The sequence below is a fragment of the Pavona decussata genome, unplaced genomic scaffold (assembly GCF_977016875.1).
Source record: "Pavona decussata unplaced genomic scaffold, jaPavDecu1.1 SCAFFOLD_55, whole genome shotgun sequence".
Taxonomy (NCBI): Eukaryota; Metazoa; Cnidaria; class Anthozoa; order Scleractinia; family Agariciidae; genus Pavona; species Pavona decussata.
The window spans coordinates 1,182,501-1,202,265 of record NW_028145477.1 but is presented as its reverse complement, the minus strand read 5'-3'; the positions used below and the strand labels follow the sequence as shown (position 1 = coordinate 1,202,265).

Here is a 19,765-nt window from a genome sequence, read left to right as displayed (position 1 = left end):
TTTACAAGTTATATTTCTCAGTTGAGTAGTGACGTCTTAGTTTGCTCGACTTTAAGGAAAAAGATGGCAACTCTTGTTTAATTTTTTTTCGTTTGGCTTGTCAAGAAAACTTTAGCCTAGTTCTCACTTGTGAGATAAGCACAAGCATAAGCATAAGAAAAATCGTGTGCGAACGACATGAAAAGAGCGTGAGTTAAGCATAAGCATAAGCGCAAGAAAAAGAAACTTTTTCCATTCCTTGTGCTTGTGCTTATCTCACGCTTGTGCTTATTTCACAAGCACATGCAAAACTTGTTCTTCGTCTGTCATCTTGAATCAGTTTCTAGATCTCCTCCAACGTTACTGCGGTTGCGTATGCCTTATTTTCTTGTGTTTGTTCACATGTGGCAACGTTGCAAGCTTATCCTTGTGCTTTTCGCACACGCGGGGAAAAGGCTTTAGAGAGCCTTACATGTCCCTTAAGATAATGCCTGATTCACAGATTTAAGGAAAGTAATATTAAATACGTTTTTCCGTTTGAGTTATTGTTTGAATGTTCTGTTTTAATTCTGATTGGATATCGCCGAATTTCTGCGAAAGATATGGATTATAGTCAACCCAGGTCACGCGTGAACAGTATTTCCAAGAATGAAATGAACATTCGAATTTCTATTTGTAATGTCTGACGTGTGAATGGAATGTTGGACATTCCTCTGGAAATCGTTCCGAAAAAGACGCATTAACTGAAAAAAAGATTCAAAATACTTGGGAAACAATTGTTATTCTTGAAATATTCAATTTTGCAATGTAAAGAAAAATTGATAGCTTTATACGGTCAATAAGCTAGGAAAATTTATACGGGAAGTCTGAGATCTCGTTGGCGATTTTCAAAACTGACATGTAAATTTCAAAACTCCGTTCAAATTTCAAAAATATCGTTCACGCGTGACCTGGGTTGACTGTAAGTAGCGTTGGCCACACTTTCACTCGTCGCGCGGAAACTGCAGCCACACAAACATAAAGTAGGTTTGGTGTTATAACAAGCAGCTTTTAAATAGTTTCCTTAAAACTGCAGTTATTAAAATTTTATGAATTGCAAACTTTAGAAACCCTGAAAAATATTTTGTGGTTGAGATTTCAGGGATGCAGCTGAGTTGAAAGTGCCCAGTCGCGTTAAGAATAATCTATCTGCATCAATCGAGGACAAATGCATGGAAAAGTCTGAGTAAACCTATCAGTAAATTATACTCATTACAAATTAAAATTTACTTTGAAGGGAAATCAAAAGCTGTTGTACTGACTTCATTTATTTTGCTTTTTAAAGGTTTACGTCGACCACAGAGTTTGGAAATGAACCAGATCGTGTTGGTGGTCACTGGGCTTTGTCAACTGTTTATTTGTGTGTACACTGAATCGTGTGGAAGCGATAAAGGTCATGGTATTGTACACAATGAACCTTGTGGAAGCGTCCAGCCAGACTATGGAATGGCTCTCAAGCAACATGTCCTCCAGACACTGAAAGTTCCAAGCTCTCTTCATTGTCTAAAGGCATGCAACAATGAGATTAGGTGCCAAAGCATTAATCACTTAATGGGCAAAGACATCTGCGAGCTGAACAATCGCACAAAGGAAGCTAGACCTGAGGATTTTATCCCAGATAGTACTAAATTGTATATGAAACGATTTAGAAATAGAGGTGAACATTTTTTCATAAAATAAGATTTACTTTATTAGTAGTGATACAAAATATTACCTTTACAAGGGGAGCCTACCCTCAATCATTAGTTTTTTTTTTACAGTGAAGTTGGCATCCTCATTAAAGATTATCATTCATTCATTCATTCATTCATTCATTCATTCATTCATTCATTCATTCATTCATTCATTCATTCATTCATTCATTCATTCATTCATTCACTCATCCATCCATCCATCCATCCATCCGTTCGTCCGTTCGTTCGTTCGTTTGTTCGTTCGTTCGTTTGTTCGTTCGTTCGTTCGTTCGTTCGTTCGTTCGTTCGTTCGTTCGTTCGTTCGTTCGTTCGTTCGTTCGTTCGTTCGTTCATTCATTCATTCATTCATTTATTCATTCTTAAAGTAGAAAGTCATTTTAAAAACGGTAATCTTTTCATGGTAACAAACCGATGAAATTTCATTCACCCAACAGTCGCCCTCGCTTCTATTCCCGAGCTGCCAGCTGAGACATGTAAAGAAATAAAGGCGAGCGAGGAGGGGCAAGCGGTCAGCGGCAAATATTGGCTGAATACCATAATACCAGGAATGTCTGTACTCGCTCACTGTGACATGAAGACAGAAGGTGATTCTGAGTAAAATTAAATAGGCTCGTTAAATAATAAGTGCAGACTAAAATAACTCCCAATAAAACAGGAAAGTGGCAGGAGAAGGAAACAGAAATTCCATTCCACTTAAAACCAAATTTACGATGTCATTTACTAATTAATGCATCATTCTCATTTATTCACCAGGATGAACATATTCCATCACATTATTTTCATCGCGCATGTGCCACACATTGACATTCCAATCCTAGCAGTGTGCAGGATGTTTGTCCTATGAACATTGTTTAATGGCCGTAGCTCCCACGAGTCTCCTGTAGCTCTGTAGTAGAGCATCCGAACTAGTAATCGGAAGGTCTTAAGTTCGAATTCTGATAGGAGCACTCGGATTTTTGTTTTTGGGGTATGCCTGTATCATTTACTGATTAATACATCATTCTCATTCTGATCTATAATTTGTTTCTTAAATGTGGCCACGAATCACCAGAAATGGGAGAAAGTAATTAGTCAGGTTCCACACAAATATATAGCAGAGGAAGAATTATCATCGCCAATCAGATTCTCTCCTGCATAAAAATATGGAGGCATTGTCTGGTTTAAAACTATATTAACTAGGTGACTGGAAAACATTCAATATTCGATCATGCATGTAGCGATGACTACATTGCCCTGGTACAGGAAGGTAGCACGTAAGACAAACCCCATTTTGGCAAACGTTTCACTTTATCCGAGTGGGCAAGTGGGCCAGAGGACTCCCATGTCAATTCAATGTAACAGTTAAAAGATTAATTACTTCTCCTTTTTGTTGCAGACGTTGACGAGTGTACAGCATCATCTCCCGTTTGTGACAAAAACGCCAAGTGTGAAAACACCCTTAACTCTTATAACTGTTCGTGCAATTCAGGTTATATTGGAGATGGAAAAAAGTGTCAAGGTGAGTTTAAAATTTTGATGGACATGGTATGCGAGAACGCAAATGCCTATTGTATACATTTTCTGAAAGAATTTTATATCCAGAGTTTTGCTTGGTGCATTTGAGCTTCTGTTACGTTAAGTATGTGTTTCAAAGTTAGTCCAAAAAGTGGTCGCATGGTTGATGGCATTTGAAAATTTGAGATGTCATAGAATGTGGCATATTGAAAATGTTAATAAATGTTGCCATTGTAGGCTGAGAAAAACAGTACAGTTTGTGGAGGATACTTACAGCGCTTCTAGTGTAATATGGCCATAAGCATTGCTCCAGTGCTCACGTGTACCCAAAGCTCATAAGAATCACAAGATCGTAAAATAGACGTATACTACTGTTAACAGTTAGGAATATAAGAACCGTTAAACTCATCAAATTTGAATAACATTTTCAGTTGTTCGCAATCTGAATTAATAAGACAATGAGCATGGCCACGAGATCATTTCTATGGGAAATGAAAACGCTTCCTCTTTTCGAGTGCTTTTCTCGTTTTACATATACAGCGATACAGCATTACATATACAACGATAGAAGAGTCCTACGTTTCGGCGACATCTTGGCGCCATTGTCAAGGGAAACTAAAATTAAATATGCGATTGTAAGAGTAACTGAGAGTTCAGAGTCACTAATTAGCATAAGTTAGACAAAAACCTTAGCGCAAATTGAGTCTTATTGCATATTTAAACATGGTCGTAATTGTTTAAAGAGTAACATCTCATTAATGAGACAATCAAACTTTTCTCGTTTTATTTTTCAATCGTAAAGGCAGCCTTCATAACGTCTGCGTTCTTTCCTTGTGTTTCTTTAGTCAGTTGAGGTACCCTTTGGTCACTAGTTACAACGTTTTTGTAGAACATTTGAATTCAGCCGGCCAAAGCTTGCATTGATATATGACTGTAATGGCTGGGAAGTAGATTAATTAAGAGAATTCAGTATAGCAATGAAGTTGAGCGTAATAAAATGAATGGGAGCTTACAACTATAATGTATAATGTACATTTAAACTACTTGTTAACATCAGAATTCACTTGATAATTTATTTATTTATTTATTTATTTATTTATTTATAATGGTAATCGAACTGAGTGGAGTGCAATTTAAACTGAAATCATACGCGTGATTTCAAAAGCGAACGAGCGCGCAGCGCGAGTTTGATTTGAAATCACAAGTATGATTTCAGACCAAAATTGCACGACACAAAGTTCCATTACCACTTTATTACACCTATTTTGAAATCACAGAGTATCATTGTCAATATTAATATTCTATTTTTGTTACCTCATTTCCATTTTGATGGGCTAAAGAAAGGATGCGATTTAGAGCAAAAAATGGTGCAATTTGGGAATAAATCGCACTGTTGAGAGCCAATCAGATTGCAGGGATCACAGGTGATTTCAAAATGGGTGTAATAAACTTATTTATTTATTTATTTATTTATTTATTTATTTATTTATTTATTTTTCAGATATTGACGAGTGCATTACAGGAACTCACAATTGGTTGCTGATGCCGAGTGCAAGAACACCAATGGAGGGTACAACTGCACATGTAAACCAGGATTCAACGGAGACTGGCCCAATTGCACAGGTAGACATCGGCTGAGAATGTCTTTGTTGCTTTCATCCTTTTCTTCCCATAACTTACCCTCTTCGTAAGCTTATCTTTAAAGTCACGATTGCTAGATACACTGACTTAAAGGGGAAGTATCACGCAAATTTGCTGTTATTTGAAAACCTGAAAATGTTTCTCTGTCAGCAGAAACAACGAAATTATTGTCAAGTCTGTTATAAATTATCCCCCCCCCCCCCCCCCCCCGCCAGTGTAATAAAACTGTCGATTAGTGCCTCTGGCCAGAGACAGAGTAGGCCGGTATGGGTTAAAACTTGAAAAATGTTAGGCTAATGTTTTTCAAGTTCTCGCATTTTTGTTTCCAAAATGTGACAGAGCAGATCACGAGTTGTTCCTTTCAAGAATTGAGTTGATTTCTTTCTATAATTATTTGGCAGCTGATTGAAGGTCTTATTTCATCATTTTTAACAAAAGATACCATAAACCCCATGATACTTCCCCTTCAATGTAGTGAATCAACATAAGCATACACTTGACAAATTTTAGGAGTCCACTGATTTTATCCTGAGCTTATCTTTCTCTCGTATCGCCGTTTTTGTTACCTGTCAATAAAGGCTCCATTACGATTAAGTCGATATGGACTTTCACGTGTTCCGGAAGACTTAATCGTTTGATTGACACCAGCATTTGGGGGGCGGAGATTGCAGACACAACTGGTCTCGAAAAGCTGATCTGCGGTCTTTGTCACTAGCATTCCCCCTGGTCAGGTCCTCCCCTATGGATATCATCTCTTGAAGGAAGGGTCTTTTCTGACCCCTCCTTGTAATCTTAGAATGATTTATATGCCGCTTCTAGCTCAATACTGCCCCTAGCATCGGCACCGGAACATGCCGCATCCAGCAAGGACATGTTCATTCTGTCCCTGTTAACTCAACCTGCATGGATAAGTTTTACGTGGTTCATTTTCGGTGTAATTTCAAATGGCACAAACGCACGAAAAATTTTATTCCGTCTTTTGAGACACCAGTCGATCCTGACCAGCTATTGAGATGTTTCCTCTCCTCACCTTCTTCGGCAAAGTTCACCAATTCTTCCTCGGGTTTTTCGTAAGCCACGGGACCTACTTCTACGAGGAGAGCGCTGCATAAGTTTTTTTAAATTCTGTCTATCATGGTCATTTAACTTTCTTGCTTGCCTATTTCTACACTCTTTGAAGTGAAATTCATAATTATGTCTTTATTCTGTTTAGCGCATCAAGACCAATAGCTCTTCCATATTTGAATCAGCCATGTCTGTTACCAGATATCTAATGTGAAACCACATTTTCGTCTTTCTTTCCTTTCCTTGAAACTTCATTGAAGCATATCCAAAACAGTTTTACGATTTTGGCGTCTTCCGTGTCATATTCCATTGTTGTAAGACGTACAAACGTTCGTAAATTGGGATGATATACTCTTGCTGTAAGCGATAGTTACAAAGCCGTTGCACCTTTTCACTGTCTCGTCAAAAAGCAAAATTCCTAGCTTAAAATGTGATCTTTTATTCCCTCCAAGTTGAGAGCAAACGATGCCTTCAGCTTAATACTTGATATTTGCTGGCAAAGTTTGCCCTACGTGTGACAACCCTCATTGAGAGGGTTCACGTAATATATCAAACACGAGGAGAAGTGTTTCCTCCGATTTCCAAACACCAAAAGATATGTTGGAAAAACGAGGCGCAGCCGAGTTTTTTTAACCAACTTCGAAGTGTTTGGAAAAAGGAGGGAAACACTCTTTCGAGTGTTTGATATAGTTTCTGAAACTATTGATTATTCTTGGAGAAACTCGAAGCAAAAGTTCACAAAATTTTATGATAGTTAAGATCACATTTCTAAACCTCCTTCACGGTAGTGATTTGCTTTGTTTTGGCTTGGTGAATTATTAATGAGTTTGAGAACTCTTTGTAAAACATTCTTTACAAATAGCAGAAGATTTTAAAACTTTTCTGTGCGTTTTTATGAGAGCTTTTAGGGTTTCCGTACTCTGAAAGCTATGGGTAAATGTCCCAGTCGCATTCTTTTTCTGTAAAGTGTATTGTGAAGACCTTCCCAGAAACAGGCAATCAACGTCGATTGTCGGCCACGAATCCCTGCTAAGAAGTGTTATATCCCAAACCGCAACTGAATATAATCTCATTTCTAAATACCCACTTACGACATCTTTCCCAGCCTAATCCTAACTCGATCTCTTCTCTAGTCGGCCTTTTTCCACAAAGTTTTGTCCGTCTTCCACCATGACTGCCACCTCTGCTTATAGGTGAGCGAAAAAGGCTACCCTTCCCCAATAACTTTTTTTATTGACATCGAGTACGAAATATGAATTGAGGCAACCACGCTTTTTTCAGAAATAATTACGCTTCAATTTGGAAAAAGAAAGCTGTACGTTGCTTTGTATATTTAAGCTTTTGAGAGTTACTGTTGCTTTATTACCTCTGAAAAATCAGTGGCTCCCCCAATTTACTTTTTGGATTCCGATTGCCCTCGCAAACATCTGCTCCACCGAGTCATGAACGGCGCAAAAAAACTTCTACGCTCATAAACTTAATTTTGTATAAAATGATCAAAATCTTTGTTGTTGATCATAAAAAAAGACAAGCCTCCAAAAATCTTGTTACCACAGAATTATCAAGTCCCTTGAACAATGACTTGGCATATAAAACTGTCTTTAGGTAAATGTCAGTGGGATTGTATTTTAATTTTATTTATTTACTTTCCATAGGTAGTACAGAATGTCATAACTATACAGCACTGACCAACGCTGACAGGAAGGTTTCATCTTTGCGCACAAGTCGGGTACACGATAAACTTATCCCTGGCTGGTATCGTTTTCAAGGTGCAGCAGGAACAAGAATGGCTTCCTCTTGTCCACCAGTGTACAGGTGTAATACTAACTCACCAGGTTGGCTTAATGGTACACATCCTACAGTGGCCGATGGTCAAGTAACAAGACAGGTGTGTTTCCACTGGACAAGTCGTTGCTGCAAAGGAACCGTTAACATCAAAGTGAGGAACTGTGGTTCTTACTATGTATATTACCTTTTGGAAGTTGAGGGTGTTATTCGTTACTGTAGCAGTGACTAAACATAGATGACCATTAATAGGGAGTTTAAGCAATGACGACGGCGACGGCAACGACAACGCAGCAAAGTAATAGGTTTAATGAGCAAAAACAATCGCTGTGCACATGCGTTTTCAATCTGTGGTCTGGAGACAGCAACGCGGTAAAATGACCAAATTTGAGGTTTAGTGGAGAACGTGAGCACAACACGTTGAACATTTGATTTTCTTTCTTAACTTGAACGCCACTCCTACCAATTTGGTTCCTGGGTAGTTCGCCGTTTCCGTAGAAGTTGAACGAGTTGAAATAATCGCGAAGTAGCACAAATGAAAGAAAGTTATATTTTCAAGTGACGTTATCGTTGGCTTTGCCGTCATCGCTGCTTAAGTAAGTTCCCTAATAGTAGCGAGGTGCAGTTATATTGTACACGTGTATTACCATAGATGGTGTTCGTATTCCTGGTATTGAACTGGAACTAGCTTGCACACGAGGCCAAAGGCGGGGTAATCTTTTCTCATACAAACATTTTTTAAATATTCCCCCACAGTAGCCTCCATTGCAAGCTAGACCAGTATAATGCCAATTTTAACACTTTACGACTAATTAACAAGTAAATTATCCAAATCCTGTTCACGTTTACTTCGAAAAAGCGAAGAAGCTGGCTGAATTTTGTTGACAACCGCTACTCACTATCTATCACAGGATAGATAGCGGGTAGCGTAGCCAATCAGAGAACGGCATTTGTAATAGAACGCTACGAGATTTATACTAACCTAAAAAATACACTATCCACAGTAGTCATGTTACAACGGTGATGGCACAGTAAATGTAAACTTAATAGATCGCACTACTGAAAAGAGCCAATCTTATGTAGTCTGATCGTCTACTTTTTGTAAAACGTCTACCACTGCTTTCCTTAGCTCAAACAATTCAGTCTTCTTCTGCATGTTTCTGCGACAATTTACCTTCTTTTGAAAACAGCACATTGGCGAAAACGTTTTACCTTCTGAGGTGAAGGTGTAAAACTCTTTAAGTGACATGTTGCAATGTGGTTCCCCTTTACCGCGTTACCTTTTGTAAGCATAAGAGAAGAAATGTTTCTGGGATAGTCGATGGCAACGCCGTTGCTGCTCGCTTCGAGTAAGGCAGGAGGGAGGGGCATCTAAAGAGTAAGCAATGTTTGAATCTTAACGGCCAGTATGACTTCACCTCACAGACTAATGATTTTCAATGTGGCGGAGACCGTCATTGTTCGTTACGTCTATTACAATTGTAAATCTTTTGTCCTGATGGATTTGCCTTATCCAGTGAAAGTGAAAGGGAAAGCAAGTCACCCAGACTTTTTTTCCACCCAATTTTTAAAAACTTTAATTGAGAATTTTAATGCAAGCAAGGTTTTTGAACAGTTTGTTTTTCTCGGAGCGCTGCACTGTTAAGAAGAAATGTTATTCTTAAGGAGAAGAAGGAGAGGTTTTATTTGCTCTCTGAAGCTAATGACAATTTGCAACTAGAAGTGTTTAAATATAAGAAATAGATTTACATTTTAATTGCAATAATGCATTATTAGAGCCTGAGGGCTAAGTTAACTGGAAAGTTTTCTAATTAGCCACCAGCCTATAACTTTCGACTTTAAATACAGGCGAAAAGAATATGCTACGAAGAATTTGACTAAATTGTTTTTAAAAAACATCTAAAAATGTTTGACAAAAAAGCAAACATAATGACCAGAAATAACTTTGTCAATTGAGGCATGGCGTTCATCTCATATCCGTCAGGACGGTTGGTATCTGGTAAAGAGGGCGGACAACGCCAGACTAGAGGTATAATCTTTCCGGCAGGCAATGCATTCTTCTTTTATTCCGTTTTCATAGAAAACAGAGAATGCTTCCACGCCAGCTCCCCTCTGAAACTGTCCTTACAATTTTTTCACAGGCGTCCCAAGCTCACGTTTAGAGAAAGCGAAAAATTAATTATCTATTTATTCATATATGGGTCACGGCACAGTCAGTTAATGGGGTGAGTAATGTACATTTTAAAATTAACGGTACCACCCTGGGTAGCGCGAAATTTGACCTTGGACCCAAGCTTCTTCCACAGCCGTGATCGATCACAAAATCACACGGAGCCGCAGAAAGGAGCGATCGTGGAATCGGCGGTGGAAAATGCCCATCTTCAGCATAATGCGCGACGATTTTCGAAGAAGAGACATTTTTGCGGGTGCAAGGATCATACAGCTTTAACTGTGGGCGAAAAAAATTCCGATCGGATGGATTTTCTGGACGCAAACCGCCACCGAGTTGGAAACGGTCGAAACCCGGCTGTGCTGCCTTGACTCCGTCTTATGAAGGGGAGAACAGTGGTGGCGTAAAAAGCCCAAAACAGCGAAAATAACGGAAAAGCACAACGGACCCACAAGAGGAGAGGTTTTTTTTTAATCATCTTACGTAAAAAAATTAGGATATTTTAAAGTATTTAGCGTTCTAAATGAACGATATTTTATTCCCCATACAACGTCTTATAAAGCGCTCAAATTCTCAACGGTTCTCATGTAACCTAACACCGCGTAAGATGAAAGGTCACGTTCCAACTCACAAAACCATGACGCATGTATGAATAAATAGATAATTAATTTTTCGCTTTCTCTAAACGTGAGCTTGGCACGCCTGTGTTTTTTTTTAACCTTCACAAAATGGTTGCGTCTTGACATGCTGATTACAATTCGGTGGTAAAAAATGGGGGTCACAGAGTTCGTTTTTGGGTTATGTTCATCTAAAGCTATAAAATCATTTTATAATCGATCTACCTTAAACTATACATCCTGTATACCACCAGTTTAACTACAAAGTTGATTTAAGTTAAATGACTGCATTTCCTATAATTAGTTTCCAAAAACAGAGCAAAGTAGCACCTTAATGCCTGGAATGTTAGAGTTATTGAAAGTGTACGTTAGTATGGTTTTCTTGATTATGAACTAAAAATCAATAAATGCATGAAGTTAATACATTCATATCGTATTATAAGAAAATGTCATTTGTGCATGGCCATTGAATTTTTACCTGGCTAGAGAGTCTGAATTGGTCTCCAATAAGTAACTAAGGGCCTGTTCACATGGAGGGGGGGGGACCCCAGGTAGGTGAGGTACCCCGCTTCAGTGGGGTTACCAATCTCTCCATACAATCTCTCTTTATTTCTTGATTGCGTTCACATGTGAAGTGGGGTACCTCACCGAGGCGGGTTGCCCGGTCAGCCGAGGCGGGTAACCCGCTTAGCTGGGGTGAGTTTTCTCCATGTGAATGCTGGAGGTGGGGTGGGGTGATGTTCATCCGGGCAATTGTCTCTGAATTCAGTACAAGCGTGGCGAGCTTTTTCGCAGATATCACCTTCAAAACATCGACAACAATGCCATTGAAGAAAGTTCTGAAGGAGTTGAAGGTGCATTTGTCGAGTCTGATAACCAAGCTGGTCTACCGGTCTTGGATGAAGGTGAAGTCGTGCCCGTAGAACAACGAAACGAAATCTTTATTGATATATGTACTTAGCGACCACGCGGTAGCTTTTTAAACCTCACCCCAGCGCCCCGGGGTTGCATGTGAAGGCCTGTTTTTTCTGACCCCGGGTAGATGGGGTACCTCACCGACCTGGGGTCCCCCACCTCCATGTGAACAGGCCCTAAGAAACGGTAAAAATGAGAACTTTTAGTTCAGCTCAAAAATGAATTAAATTCATCTGATAACTGGTTAAGCAGAATACCTGCGAAGTTTGCTCTGAATGTGTTTGTCAGGGCTCAGAAGTGACCCTCAGTTTACCTTTCAACCCGAACTGAGCATGCGCCCCATTCAGACTGTTATTATCGTTCACCAAGTGCGGACAATATCCAATATTCTTATTGTAAAGAAACGTTGCATTCTAATGTAAGTATGCTTTTTGTAGTGCTATATTAATAAGGCTGCTGATGCTGTTAATTATATTGCCTATCATGATTATTTCTATCGTACAACTTAGGCGTGCATCGTCTTTAGGTTATCTTGTCAACTGCAACAAGCGAAATCAAAAGAACGCGAAAGAAATGTTCCAGTGAAGTGGGCGCAAACAAGATAAAACATCCCTCCAGCTCAAAATTCAAAGAATGCCAATAAAGTTATTCCCTGGTATGTTACGTTAAGTTGCTCTCGACAGTGAGACGTGTTATACCAAAATGAACACCAGAAAGCTGGCGTAAACCATATAATTCTCGTTTCACATTTCTAGACTTTACCTTGGCATTTTTACAATTAACTTTAAAATATTACACTGGGTAGTTTCCATAGTCTTCTCGTCTGGCAAATTTGTGAAGGCGGAGGTTCATTAAACCGTGCGGTCAGCTTAATGATTTTTCTGTTCCATCTAACAGACTGCTGGCAAATCATCAGCAGAAATAATTCGATCACCTGCCCGCCGCATACAAGGCTTAATCTGTTTAAAAAAAGAAAGGATTTATGGTATTTTTTATGTTTACCTGTTTAATAAAAAAAATCATAAAGAAAGAAGAAGGTTGTTTCAAATGAGAAACACGAATCCCAGTCCCTTCACAATTGTTAAGGTAGGCATATGATCAGAAATGGTTTTCCAATTTCATGACAAATCTGTCTAGTTACTGTACCTGCGGTTCAAGGTTCCATTTAAATTGATTAATTGATTAATTAACTAAAACGATAGAAGATGCAATAATAGTAGTCTCAAATAACAGTAGGATGCGAGCCAATAATATCAAATATAAAACGGAATAAGTAGCTTCAAAGCTGTCTTACTACAAAACTTATACAAGGTGACGACTGCATTTAGGTTACCATATACATTCAGTGGTGTCTCGCGTCCAAGCGATGTAGCACGTCCTGTTTAAATGCAGATACCTAAATAAGTAAAACCCTATATCAAACTAGAGCTTGTAGAGCTGGATATCAAACTATACCAAGAATTTTGAAATAAAATGAATTGTCAAATTTTTCACGACCTCTAAATGCGACCGTACGAATCACCTTTTGAAAGCACAAGTCAAAGCGAATTTTGTTTTGCACTAATTTAATTTGCTCCTCAGTTTCCAGACCCAAAGCGCTAAAAAACATTTTTGCGTTTTGCCATATTCAATCGCAGTGAAAAGTTACAGAACATTTTCGAAATAGGATAAGAAAAAAATGTGGAGTGATCGTACAAAAATCGCTCTCGGGTAAAAAATATATCGAAACAAAAACAATTTGTAGACACCCTTTTGTTGTTTATATGTTAAACTAGCTACTGTCCAAATTTGAAGGCAAACGAACAAATTCCCTTTGAGTATTAGCTCTTTAAAGTGTCTCTTCCAAGTGAAAAACTTGATTCGAGAAAACAGTGCTAAAATTCGGCAATTCATTTTATTTCGAATTTCTTGGTATAGTTTGATAGCCAGCTCTACAAACTCTAATTTAATATAGGGTTCAGGTATCTACAGTTTAAACTGGATGCGCTACATCGCTTGGACGCGAGACACCTCTACATGTATACGGTAACCTTAAAAGCAATCTGAATTCGATAAATCAGAGCGCCGTTGGTAAGCAGGGGGCCCTGTTATTTTAGCTTTGGCTTGAAGTGTCTGTATCTGTATCAGGACGTCGCTAAAATACTAAAAACACAAATTAAACCAGACGTCCGCTAAGGCGGAGGATATGGAGACAATGAAAACAAGCAGATTAATTTTTAACGAAATACGCCTTATTGCAAACACCACATTCACAAACAGAAAGAGTTACTAGGACAAAATTAACACCAACTGAAGAAAAGAAAAGTAAGATGTATTCAAATTTTAAAAACTTCCAAATGAAATAGTTTATGAGCCTGCTGTTTGTACATGACATTTTCATCTTAATTTTAAAGACAATAAGTGTTGATCCATCGCTTTTTGTCGCAAGGTATTTTTGGACATCTTGAATTTCCAGGTTTGTTTACTTTCAGCAAATAAATATACCAGCGTTGTGGACTGAAAGATAGTTTGAATTTGAAGTAATATGACAACGAAACGAGAGCGAGTGCTCCATCGGGTGTTCCATCGGAACCACAGATGAAGTACAAAACTGGATCTTTTAAGCTGAATTCACAAAAACCGAGGAAAGTTATGAATAAAGCTAACCAATCGCATACGTTGTTAGTGGGATTTGTCATCATTATTATTTTATCTTTTGTGGTTAACCGTTGTAGACAGCGTTTTTTTTTTTTTAAGTCATTCTCGCTAACTTGGATAAACACGTCGTCAACAATTTTTTTATTTTATTTTATTGGTAAAGTGAGAAGATATGGAAAGTAGGAATAGATTATCACGTAATTTGAACCTTTAATAACTCCTTTTCTTGTTGAAAGAAATAATATGATTACGTAATGTCCTTTGCAGGACTTAAACCCCACAGTATGGTGTCAACAAAATTCTTCTATATCATAACTGTACTTTCGCTGTATCAAATGTTTTCCAAAGCCACGACTCAGCAATGTGAAAGCGAAAATTCCGTCACGGGTAAGAGGCTTAAGGGATTCACGTTCAAGACAATGAAGGTGAAGAATCCATCTGAGTGTCTTGATACCTGCAAAGGTAACGAGAAATGTCAAAGCTTCAATTACGTCATTCTGGAAAACATATGTGAGTTGAACAACCGCACCAATGAAGCTAGACCTGACGATTTGGAAGTTGATCCACGCAGATATTATTTCCAGGTGAAACGACCCCGTCCAAGTAAGTTTTCCTAATAGGATCTCTATAAATATTCGTCAACAGATTATGCTTATTTTACTATGATCGGTCTCAGTATACACAGCAGTCAGAAAGGGTTAATTTCTCCACAATCCGTATTTTCATCCTGAACGCTGATAGGATATTCACCCACCATGATTCAAAATCATTTTTTCAAAAAAGCCGCCTCGATCTGTAACCTTCAACAGCATTGGAATTGTGTTGGAACTGAAAGATTCCAGAAAGATTTGACGTAGAAATGGTGAACATGTCTATTTTGTCCGTGGGACACGTATTTGAGACGAATTCGCCTTGCAAAATTCCTTAAATCCCGCAATAGCTGTAATCGTTTTTTTATTATTATTATTATCATTATTATTATTATTATTATTATTATTATTATTATTATTATAATTATTATTATTATTATTATTATTATTATTATTATTATTATTATTATTATTATTATTATTTAATTAATGTGTTCACCGTAACAAATCACAAACCCCGAAAGAGCACTTTTATTTCCGCGCCATTTACGTCTCTAGGTGACGTTCATTGTTTATAAATAACAGATTTACAACTTTTTTGTCTGACTTCATGATATGTAAATAAAGTTTGAAGAGACAGCTCGATCTCTAAATAAAGATTTGGTTTAATGAATTGTTCATATAAAATTTATTTTGCCAATCATTTTGTACATATATACAGTGGAATACCGATCTTTTCTAGGGACACTAAATTTGGCTAAAAAAAAAAAAGGAAATTCCAAAAATCAAAAAAGTCTGACCAAACCAAATCCAAGGGAAACAACTTTTGGACTTTCGACAAAAACGAGGGTTCGAATAATCGAGATTCCACACTATCACGTTTTTTGAGAAATAATGATTGACGTATCACTCAACGAGTACTTTTTCCTTTTTTATAAATAAATTTTCAATCTCTCCCAATTATTTATAAATGACGGTTAAACATCATTAATTTGGTTTAAATAAAAAAAAATTACAAACGGTGCCTCATAATATTACATTGCTTTTCGCAAAAATACCTCAATCTTGGAGGGCACCGTCCTTAAATGGTGTAAAAATGGAAAACGAAGTTACGATGATAAACTTAAGTTTGTATAATGTGATAAAAAAAATCCATATTTTGATTTTCAAAAATGCCTCCAAAATTGAACAATGGCTTCTCAAGTAAAATTGTTGCTAAGCCAAAATTATTTTTCCCTTTATTCATGTTTAGTTTTCTTGGGTATAGAGTGTGAAATCTATACGGCACTGACAAACGCTGACAGGAAAATTTCATACCAAGAAAACAGCATTAGGCTAAGGGATGATTTTGATCCTGGCTGGTATCGTTTTCAAGGCGCGGCAGGAAGAAGAATGGCTTCCTCTTGTCCACCAGTATACAGCTGTAATACTAAGGCACCAGGTTGGCTTAATGGTGTACATCCTGCAGAGGCCGATGGTCAGGTAACAAGGCAAGTGTGTTTCAGCTGGGGAAGCGATTGCTGCCAAGGAACCATTGACATCAAAGTGAGGAACTGTGGTTCCTTCTACGTATACTACCTTTTGACTTATCGTGGTCATACCCGTTACTGTAGCAGTGACTAAACAAAGTTGATGCATGATCAATAGTAACAAGTGCAATTATTGTGCACGAATATTAAAACTGCATTTCATACATCGCACTTAATCTAAAAATAGAACACACTAGTCACGCTGCAACGGTGATAACATAGGGACTTCTACACGGTACACAAAGAACCTGAAAGGAAATACAACCTCGTCCTGGAAACGAGGTTTAAGGAAATATCGAAGTAAAACTTAAATGTATCATCGTATAGTGCTGAAAGGATTTGATCGTCTGTAGTCCGGTAGTCTGTTGAGTGTAAAACCCCTTACACTGTTTTCCTTAGTTTAAAAAGTTCCTTCTGCTTTTTGTTTTTGCAGCAGTTTACCTTCGTTTGAAATAAAACACATTAAAAAAATTGTTCCTTCTTTGAATTGACAAAGGTCTATGACTGACATGTTACAATTTGGTTCCTCTAAGTGAGTAAGTGAGTATAAGGGAAGCTAGGCCAAAGGAATAGTCTATGGTAATGCTGTTGCTGCACGCTTCAAGTAAGGCAGGAGGGGGGGAGGGAGCGTCTATAGGGGAAGCAATGTTTATATCTCAAATGCTTACATTAGCGAAAGTAAATCCTTCTGCCTTTATTCACGCCAAAATACGTGAAAGCTTTTGTTTATAGCTACAACGCACTATAAAGTTTCTGGCCTAGAGAAGGTTTTGTAGCCTCACACACAGTTGTTTTAAGGAAAGTCGTATGATCCTTCTGGGGGAAGAGTAATATATACGACGTCCTGAAAACGACTGCGTGAGAGACTTGGGATAACGATAAGTCAACAGATTTGTTGTTGATCCTTGCTATTGTTTTTTGCCAATTTTAATTTTGTTAAATTTTCGACATGTGTAGCCGTGAAATAGTGTAATATACTGGATAATTATGATTGTTTGCTATTATTTAGCTGGTGTCTCAATGGTGTTGAATAGAACAGTTAGGAAAAATGCGGTGTTTGATCATTCAGCACTTTTTTTCGGAGCACTGGGCTGTCGAGACAGAAATATTATGATCAACAATAGGAAATAATTTATAATCCGCAGGGATAGTTGGTATCAGGTACAGAGGACGGAGAAGTCTAGTAAAAAGGAAAGATTTTTCAGGCAATGAATCCTTCGTTAACCTCATCAGCATTACCGTAGGTTGCATCTAAGCGTTAACAAGGGAGGGAAAAACATATTCTAGTTGCGCTCGAACATGACATGTTTTGGCAACAAACATTCGAAGTTTGGAGTAGGTGGCTGTTGTTGACTTGATATGTTTTGCTCAAGAAATTATTTTTTGCAAGCATTTTTAGATGTTAAGAAGACTTTCTGGAGGCAAGTGTGCTGTTTCTGAGCGAGAAATATGCCTGTAAGTTGAGAAAAATGAAATAAGCTTCTGAGGGAAACGCGCTGATCTGGCGCGACAGTTTGCTTAGCGACTGTCAAACTCCAAATGTTTGGCGACAAAGCACGTCATGTTTGGCACCCTACTAGAACATGTTTTTTTCTGTCTCGTGTCCACGCTTAGATGCAACCGACGGTACATAGAACATATCAGAACACAAGAAAATGCTTTGCAACCATCTCTTTACTCACCAAGTAGTAAGTCATTACTTTGTTCCCACTTGTTTGATCCATTAGTCATTATCTAAATTCACGCCACTTCAACTACGTTGCGATTACTCATACTCATACTTGTTAAAATCGCATAATGTGGCCAAACTAGGCCAGGAACTAAATTGGAACCAACGGCGTTCAAGCCAGGAAAACAAAATAATACTTTACGGTCTTGTGCTCACGTTTTCAGTCCACACAACCTTGAATATGGTGGATACACGTTGTTGTGAGGACAGACGTAAATTTTGAAGTGAAGTTTGAAGTTTATTTGCCTTTCTTTCTAATATATTTACAATTAATTGAGTGGTTAATGTATGGCGAGGTGACCAATAGAAACCACCAGGCTTATAGTTGAGGCCACCTCGTACCTGAAAAATATATGCTTATATAGTTTGTGCAACAAGTGTGCGGCTTTGCCAATTCAGTGTGATTATTTAAATGCAGATTAATAGATAATGCACCCACAGAGCCTTTGTTTTTGTTCATTAACAGTTTTGTGGCGTTCTTGTTCCCGTTCCGCCAACGTTTTCGTTGCATAAGTTCCAAATATTTAATTATGAGGCCGGATTGTAAAAGGCAAAATCCACATCATAGTTTCAGCATAGATAAAGACCTAAGTCTCCATTGGTCATGTTGTGAGCCAACCTGTTGACATTTACTTGGAGTGGGTTGAGTGAGACTGTAACGGAAGCAGCTAATATTTTACTCGACTGAAATAAAGATTTAACAATTTTTGGGTGGGCGCATATTGGATAAGAGAAAGAGAAAATAAGGGGACAGAGGGGGAGACCCCCAGTATAGCCCTTAGAGTATGTGAATTTCACTTGAGCTATTTTTAGACGTCGTGAAAACGGAAGTCTGTTCCCCGAGACGTCCGCAAAGATAACAAGACGCCTATTAAAAGCCACTTAGGAAAGCCTGATGAATATTAAACAGGCGTCATTACACAATGGACGTTGGCACGTTCCTACGACTTCCTATGACGTCACACCGACCGTTTGTGGACTTCTCGGAAAACCGACTTCCGTTTAGGCGATGTCTAAACCGAAATAAATTAAGGACGGTGCCTACTATTGTTACTGCGCATACGTTCTACGTATCTCGAGATACTCGGGTTTCTTATGGGTGGTGCCTGCTTATACAGGAAAAGTTTTGCGCGTTTAAAACTATACGGAGAAAACAGAACGTAGCATGTGCTCTTGGTATCCCAAAAGAAAATTGGGGCTAACCATGCATTTTGCAGAGATAATTAAGCTACAATTTAGAAAAAAATCCCATACATTGCTTCATATTTTGGCACTTTTTAGAAATATTGTTGCTTAATTATCTCTGAAAAATGCGTGGTTCTCCCAGGTTTTCTTTTTGGATTCCAATAGGCCTTGCTAAGATCTGCTTTTCCCGCATAGTCATAAACCGCACAAAAACACTTCTTTATTATTAGGCACCGTCCTTAAGTGATGTTCACATATCCTAGCAAACGCCCCTAGTTTCCCTCTATCACTCGATATCCAACAATCCCGCGATAAATAACCGCCTTATCTACTCAGTGTGTAGATCCAGTTATCCGCCGGAAGACTACATTTGATCAACTTGAAGTGAATTGAATCGAATTTGCCTGTTGCATCCCAGCCGGACCCAAGTAATACTTTCTGGAACATTCACAGTGAGAAGAAGTGGTGTCAGTAAAGGAGCTGGTATAAAAACTAAATTACTTATTGCATTTCATTACTCTAGTTTGTACTCTTTATGTCAATTAAAAACAGTAAAAAAAAAGAAGAAGTTATAAACAGCTATTCAAAGTCTGTCTCCTTCAGTGCAAATCATAGTTTGTCTTGCTTGTACCTCTCATCATTTGTCAGTATAATAATACAAAAACAACACTCATTTCTATTTCTTTTAGGCGTTAC

General features: G+C 38.1%; 1 protein-coding gene across 1 annotated transcript; it reads left to right on the top strand.

Annotated features, from left to right (window-relative positions):
* Positions 1-1,329: 1,329 nt before the first annotated feature.
* LOC146480169 (uromodulin-like) lies at positions 1,330-7,929 on the top strand. Its single transcript, XM_085110065.1, has 5 exons — positions 1,330-1,675; positions 2,147-2,296; positions 3,088-3,210; positions 4,708-4,776; positions 7,568-7,929. The coding sequence occupies exons 1-5, from the start codon at positions 1,330-1,332 to the stop codon at positions 7,927-7,929; spliced, it is 1,050 nt and encodes a 349-aa protein (XP_084966191.1).
* Positions 7,930-19,765: the final 11,836 nt, after the last annotated feature.